The 7,903-nt window shown below is 37.3% G+C and overlaps 1 protein-coding gene across 1 annotated transcript; it reads right to left on the bottom strand.

Annotated features, from left to right (window-relative positions):
- Positions 1-1,095: 1,095 nt before the first annotated feature.
- LOC144630425 (uncharacterized) lies at positions 1,096-7,854 on the bottom strand. The gene is made up of 4 exons (XM_078488800.1): positions 7,722-7,854; positions 3,856-3,957; positions 3,162-3,254; positions 1,096-2,677 (listed from the first exon to the last, which is right to left on the bottom strand). The coding sequence occupies exons 1-4, from the start codon at positions 7,794-7,796 to the stop codon at positions 2,576-2,578; spliced, it is 372 nt and encodes a 123-aa protein (XP_078344926.1). The 5' UTR covers positions 7,797-7,854; the 3' UTR covers positions 1,096-2,575.
- Positions 7,855-7,903: the final 49 nt, after the last annotated feature.

Here is a 7,903-nt window from a genome sequence, read left to right as displayed (position 1 = left end):
AGTAATGTTAGCGCGCGTAAAAGAGTGCGCGATCGCGAGAAGGCCGCGCGAGGAATGAACGTCATCTATGGAAAATCTCAGGTCACAGCTACTTAGACTACTTAGCAAATCTAGTTTCATAAGAAAAAAAAAACCGTTAAACACTTATCACATTGATACTACCCCCTCCCCCCCCCCCCCCCCCCCCCTTGGAAAGTAATCTATTCCAAAATTCATCTTGTAAGCATGACCTCATTTGTGAAAACTGTCGAGTCATAAGAATGCATCAATATAACAAACAAAAATTAATGTTTTTCTTTCCAATGTAATTGCTGAAAGCCAACCCCACCCCTACCCCTACCCCCTCCAAACCCAGACATACATGTACAGGTAATAATGAACAGATGTTGTCACAGAAAGAAAATGAGCAATGAGCCGGATGATTCATCAGTTTCAATGCTTATTTCTAGTTTTCTGTGCCCAATTTGAGGTATGAAGAGTAAAAATTCAAGTCTATTCAGAAAGCCGAATGTTAACATTCCTGGGATTCTTATCTTTTGAAACAATATGATCTACTTTGTCTGGAAATTTGCAGGAAATAAAACTGAGAAATGTTATAATCCTGTTATTGTAGGTTAGGGAGTTTTTGTGCCTAGAAAAAGCTTCCTCGGTTTTATTCTGCTGTAATGAAATAAAAAAAAAAAGTTGTAAATTGATATTTTGTGATTTTTTCACCTCATACTTTTGGAGAGCTCTGCAATCGGCTTCTGGCTTATATTTCATTCTGAAGTCTAGGAAAGGAATTAGACAAATTTGTAAGGTGATTTAAAACTATACATGTATATATAACCCTTTTTTTTCTATAATTTAGCAAATGCATGTTGACTAGCCAATGGCGCTTTTTGGTTGAGGCCTTATGTGCATCCATGCACAAATAGTAAGTAAGTAAGTACCGGTATATGTTGACTTGTGGTTTAATTTTACCCTTGGTACAATTTGACATTTTCTTTTGTTTTATATTCATTACCATATCTCACCATACACCAGAACAAAGAAAACCAAATTGTACCAAGACTACAATTGAACCACAACATAATATAAATATTAATACCAAAGTTGAGGATTCTGGCCATTTATTGCCATCAAGACAGTATTAAGGATAATATTTTTATTATAATTTCTTTATAGAAACTTATAAAAATGTTTACATGACTTGTGAAAATGCACATGTACACTGTAAGGGGGGAGGGGGAACAGGGACGGCGGAACCGGGGGGGCTGGGGGGGGGCTTTAGCCCCCACTTTTACAGAAAAAATAAAGAATTAATAAGAGAAGAGTCTCTTAAGCCCCCCCCCACTTCAAGTCACTAGTCAGCCCCCCCAGTTGGAAAAAATGCTCCGCTGACCATGGGAAAAGGATCAACTTCCAAATCATGTACCAAAAGATTGTTGTATTAACCTGTGAACACACTGCTATCATACAAGAACAAAGCAAGAAGAAAATAACAGTTAGCCAAGAGGAAAACTTATCTTTTTACAACCATTTCACCAGTGATTGAACTGGTCATATTATATATATATATATATTTTTTACTGGCTTTGAACTATACGATTTTACAATATACAGTGTACAGCGAAACCTTGATTTAAGAAAGTGCCAAAGGACTGGAAAAATTTGTTCAAGGGTTCATTAAATCGAAAACCTTGATAATTTTATAATGAATTTGTGGAAAAACAACCAAAATGTTTGTTATAGCAAGGTATACAGTCATGTAGTTTGTTTGTTTTTTCATGCTGTTATGTTGCACTAGCCAGAATTTACTGATCTGAATAGATTTATCAGAATAACATTTACGCTTTAATGCCTAATATCCACATAGATATGGACATACCGGTATGTCTTTGAAGTTGTTCTCTTGTTACAGGGTTGAAGTATTTTCATCCTTGTTGGTCTGTTCTACATTCATCTTGTTAACTACATTCGCTTGAATTGTTAACTATAATTCATTATATCGGGGTAAATTTAACGTTTGGGCTTCGGATTGTGTTTTTGTAACAAGGAATTTGTTATATTGAGGTTCATTAATATGGAGGTACTGTTCTATTCATTTTACTGTAACTTTGGCCAAGCTGAAGAATGTCGTTCGTTACATAGAGGTTTGTTAAATCGAGGTTCCACAGTACAATGTACCTTAACTACACTGTATGCCAAGCAGCAGTAGCCACGGAGGATTTTTCTTAAAATTATCTACAGCACTGCATGTGTACAGCATACATTCAAGAAATTATCACAGATCCAGCCTAACTGAATCTTCTTCAGTATATATACAAGTACACAGCTTGATAAACATTCTACAATGTAGATTGTCAACAAATCAAGTTGTTGTCCAGCAGAGAGAAAGTCAGTGAATCTCAAGCCACTCAGTGCTCCTCACAACCCAAAGTCATCCACAGTTGCATCATATAGTACTGAAATCAATGCAAGTACAGCTCCAGAATACATCAATGGCATAGCTCATGATGGTAATTAATTCACTGTTCGTGTACATGCACTCAACAAGATAACTTCTGCCATTCTGCTCAAGTTTTGGACCAAATCATACTTCATCTTCATTCAACAGCATGTTAGGGATTCCATTTTTGATTGGAAATTTTCTCCCTGATTCAGGACAGACCAGTGATCCTTCCTCCACTTCCACCTGTTTGATTATGTAAAAAAACACAAGGTTGGTTACCTCTTTGTATATTGTTTTCAAGATATTGCCCAATTATATTGCAGTTACTGCGCAAAACAAAGGCCTCTATAGACTCTATAGGAAGAGATAGGGAGATGCAAATTTTGTCTTGAAGCACGCAAACATGGCGACAGTCATGGAGTGTTTCTATTAAAGAAATGTTTGTGCATTGTTGTCCACAAGCGGCAAAAACCACTTAGTATATTATCAACTTGGAGTTGATAAAGCAAAGAAACTTTCCTCAGGGAAGGCATTTGATTTATCAACTCCAAATAAATAGCAACGTTAGTGGGACAATGGGGAGGCAAGTAGATCCTTTGGATGTTAGTTTCAAAGAATACCATACAGGGCAATTTGCATCTGTATTATAGAGGTGCCCATAAGGAGAGGTGTACTGTATCCTGCATTGCTTCAGGATTCATTTGCTTCCAGAAACGTTCTGACATACCTCCAGTAGAACATGATGTGCTTTTTTAAGGAACTCTTCATCTTTTTCATAGTCTGGGATTAATTCATCTGGCAGACCTTCAGATCGGCCAACCTGTAGTTGGTAGAATACATGTAATTAATTTCCCTTTACCAACTTCAGGACAGGATGTTGTAATACTTACAAAGGCAAAGGAAAGCCTGTAAAAATTAATGTTACAGGCAAAGTAGTGTCTGATCTAGAATCTGGGGGATATTTCAGTTTTAATTTGTGATACTATTTTTATTTTATAGAATGAATCATTGCAAGTGCTGAATGAACATTTCTACATGTACCTAAAATTAAGTCAGAATGCTTGTACATGTATGGTTTTCTTTGGTCCGGGGGTAAGAGTATCTGTCTTTTTCTTTCTTTTTTTGCGCCATTCTAGAGCCTTGACATGTATTGTCAGATGAGTAGTCCTGATAAATGTCCCAGGACCCAAAGAGTGAGGGTTAGGCATTAATGCCTGCATAACCATTACCTCCCAACTGTGGTATTCATTTATACACCACGGTTCAGAGAAATACATGAACTACCAAGTAGGTTTCTGTTGATTCTAACGTAGTATTGTGCATAGAGAAAATTATGTTTTATATGCCGTGAGATACTGTGGTGTAGCTCAGCAGATAAGTTTACATTACATGTTATTTTACACACTGTATATTAGACTCACTTGTTGGGCTGCTTGCACTACAGCACTCCATTCCAGTTTAGGAATCATTCGAGAGATGAAGTCGGGATTAAAGTCCACTTCATTAACAACAACATTTATAACCTGATGCAAAACAACAAGTAAAAAATGTAATTTGTGATGACTGAGTGACATAGGAACTAATAATTAATATTAATACATATTCTTATGGCACAATGTAGAGTCACATGTTTTGTCACAATGTTTAAGGACTATTAAAGGGACATGGTCAGGGTTCAGACCGCGCTGACCTGGACACTATCTTAACTTTCAAGTTTTGAAAAAAGTCCACCTTAACCAGAAATCAAAAATACCCATAGAGAACCTTCAGAAATCTGCTTCAATCTTTTCAGTGTTTTTTTTTTTTCTAAATTTTCCCATTAGTGAAACACTGAGAAGATTGAAGCAGATTTCTGAAGGTTCGTTTTGAAAAAATCCACGGTGGACTTTTTTTTTCAAAACATGAAAGCTTGTGTCCAGGTCAGTGCGGTAAGAACGCTGACCATGTCCCTTTAATAACATTGTAGACAATTACCAGGAGATTTTTATCAATTTACATCAATGAGATTGAGTCTTTCTGTGTGCCCCCTTTTGATAGGTTGTTTTTAAATTATTATCAAGTGTGGATTTTAGTGTTTTGAATGGCTCATGTTGTTAAAGTCAGAATTTTAACTGTTGGACTTAAAGCTGATTTCCAGTCCGTACTGACTCGGGGTTTGTTTTCGTTTTTGTTTTGAATTCGTTGAAACGTTACACTTCGGTGACAGCATACATGAAGTTTTTTAGTCCGCCATTACAGTTCGTTTTGTTCAAGAATTTCCGATGAGCTGAAACGTCGGTTTAAAAAATAGCGTCAAGGTTCTTCTACTCGTTATTATTTGTTCTGCAAGGATATCTGGTGCTAATAATGAAGAAAAAGGTAAGTTTGTCACGGAATTTTTAGTTTTGCTTGTAAACATTCCTTCGTGTGAGGCTCCAATCTCGTTCCCAGAGCCTGCGTTCCCCTTGACCAGCGGTCGGGAAACTCAACGGCTCTGGACGAATCCAAACCAGAACCAGAAAACAAGCCTGCAAATAACAGCCGGTCATCGAACAATTGTCCGGTAAATTTCGGGTTTTGACCGGCAAAAGCTTGGCGTGGTCGGACATTCTGACCGTGCATTCAATGAAAAAATAAATCTTTCTCTTCCAGTTTCAACTGCAGACCTTAGCGATGATAACAAAATAAATTTCCTTTTTCTCTCTTTCATTTCTTGTGTTGCATTGAAGTTTACAAGGCAAAATGGATCAATTCACACCATCCGTGAAGTCAAAACGTTGTTGTCTTTGACTGTGTTCGACACGTACAATTTCACCCGTGCCTGCATTAATACAGACAGCAGTTTCCTCTTATATGTCATGTAATATGAACAAAAAATCTTCTCGATTCTTGTGCTTCATATAGCATACACGAAAAGTCTTTAATTAGATAGGATTGTCAAGGAAATTATCACAAGGACAGAGTGAAATAGGACAGTGGTTTTCTATGTTTTTTAACCAGTTTTACATAAGAAACATGGAATTTTTGTCTTTCTTTCATATGACTACTGCTTATAGGTATTACAAAGATCCAAGCTAGAGACATAACCCTTTTATAGGCTAAATTTTTTAGAAATGACTATGAGAGAATTCATGTATAAACACGATCTTTTTAACTTTTACACACAAGATTAAGGCGACATCAGCCTCAAAACTGGCTGGTGCTGGGTTATTAAAAGTATCACATTTATGCGACGGTCAAGTCAGACGCATAACACAACAGTTTTCAAAGGCAATATAAAGATGTCGCTCGTTCAGGAAATCTACGGAGTGGATTTTCCTGTAAGTTGTTGTGAGTAAACTTCAACTGTTTGGCAGCGTTTTGGAGTAATTGCAAAAAAATTCACCATGGCATTTTAAAAATATTCGCATTTTATAAAAAACGAAGGCTTCCGAAAATCGCTCTTAACTTACATGTAAACAAATCGCATTTGATCGCTATAAAATTTATCATTTTATATAATTTAAGCATTATTTTTTTCAGATTCTCAAAAATCTAAGCAATCGCTTCACGTTTTCCCGTTTTAAAACGCGCTTAAAAAAGGGAACTGTTAGTCTCATAAATACCCGCGGGCCACCTTAAAAAGGGACAATTGTAGGCTACAAATTAAATGTATCAATAGATTACTCTCTCTAATATTTACTTTCTAACAGTATTGATTTATATTTATGTCCGACCAGACTGGCTTCTTGTCCGGTCAAAACTTGTCCTGGCCTGACAAATGACCTGCTTATAGACCAAAATTATTTGCAGGCTTGAGAAAATCCTGGTCCCGGTTTGATTTTGCACGTGTGCCGGAGATTGTATCCTCACGATGACTCTATTGTCCATGCTCCACATTCCAGAGACAAAAATGGCTCCTGGAACGATTACTAGCAGTAGGATTTTGTTAAAAAAATTCAGCAAAAATTAATGTTACAGCTTAAGCTCGTGTGAAGCCCCAGTTAAGTAGAAATCAGCAAGGTAGTTCTTCTTAATGTATATTTAATTTTAAAATGTTTAACCACTGAATAATTAAAAAAAGTCATTCGACCGTTAATTCATTCACCAAGACTAGACATGTCTGCGGTTTTATGCAAATTCAGGTCGTGTCACGTAATTGTAATAAGTGCTGTTTTGGGATCATTCTCTGTTGTTACTGTCGATTGCGTCTACCTGTGAACGCACGCGCTGAAAACATGTTTTCAAATGATGTCAAACATCAGCGTTTCAGCTGTCAAACTTTGAAGTTTAGCAGTTCGTAATGGCAACTTTCGCGCCGAAAATTCAACACATTCCGGTTTCGAAATGGCGGAAAGATTAGATATAGAAACTTCTTCTGAGAAACTGATGCTGATCTGTGTCGATATGCATACACAGGTTCACTTGAATCATTTCTAGTGTAAAGTTTCGCCCGTACTCAGTGTTTATGGTGAGTATTTTGAGTGCAAAAGTTCGCGTTTCGGTCGGCTAAACTTCACAGTTTGACACCTGAAACGCTGACGTTTGACGTCATTTGAAAACATGTTTTCAGCGCGTGCGTTCACAGGTAGATACAATCGACAGTAAACATCGTTATAAATTAAACGTGCTTATTAAAGTGAAAACGAATTGCTCCGAGACTGTTGATGTCGTCTCCAAACAGAAATACATCCGAAAACTTCACATATTACGATTGCGTGCACAATCTTTGATTTGCATAAAACACAGACTTCAATTCCCCAGGGGCCAGGACAACCATCCTGACACACGTTCAAATTTTGGCGCGTTACAGATCGACCAATCAGAAGTGTTTTCATTGTTTCAACGAGCTCTGAGGTCGATAATGAGGTGAAGCGAACACGTTTTTCAACCGCCAATCAGATTCAGACGCCTTCGTGGCGGCTTTTCAGAATAGCCCTGCCCAGAGGTCCCGATCCCTGGCGCAGACCAGAAGGATCAGGGCCTCTGGGGACGAGATTGGTGAGGCTCACATAAACATTGCAGCCGAGATTGCGCAGTACGGACTGGAATTCATCTTTAACTTTGAAAGCCATTCATGTGCATGTATTACTGCAGTTATATGTGCTTGCGTTCGTTTTGTGCTTTTCTTTGAAATGTTAATGTAACGTTACTTTCAAGCATGAAATCTGTTTCTAAGCAAAAATACACGAACTATTTCAAAGCTATGGTGTCAAATGTCAACTTGCTATAAAAGTCCTCTACAAAGCTTCGATTCCACGTGAATATCAAAAGTCATGTCACTGTCTTCATTTTCTTTATGGTTATGCGTTAGAAATAACATTTGTACCTCTATAGCCAAAGGATATCCATTCTTCACGCCTTTGACATGAGATTTTAACATATTATGCGTTAAAAGTCGCATTTTCACCAGGAAAATTCAGCTATCTTCACAAAATTGTAACACTAAAGATTTGTTTTACAATAGTAGCCCGCTGAATTGATGTTGCAGGCTCACGGAATGGAAACGAG

This window comes from Oculina patagonica, chromosome 11 (genome assembly GCF_052425735.1).
Source record: "Oculina patagonica isolate OP01 chromosome 11, crgOcupat, whole genome shotgun sequence".
NCBI lineage: Eukaryota > Metazoa > Cnidaria > Anthozoa > Scleractinia > Oculinidae > Oculina > Oculina patagonica.
Note: the sequence above shows the minus strand (reverse complement) of the source record. Positions and strands in the feature narration are given on the sequence as shown.

Coding starts and splice junctions, on each gene's coding strand:
- LOC144630425 (XM_078488800.1), bottom strand. CDS start 7,796: ATGCGACTTTTAACGCATAATATGTTAAAATCTCATGTCAAAGGCGTG. Junction 3,958..7,721: donor GATATCCTTTGGCTATAGAG/GTACAAATGTTA, acceptor GTTTTGCATCAG/GTTATAAATGTTGTTGTTAA. Junction 3,255..3,855: donor TAGTGCAAGCAGCCCAACAA/GTGAGTCTAATA, acceptor TACCAACTACAG/GTTGGCCGATCTGAAGGTCT.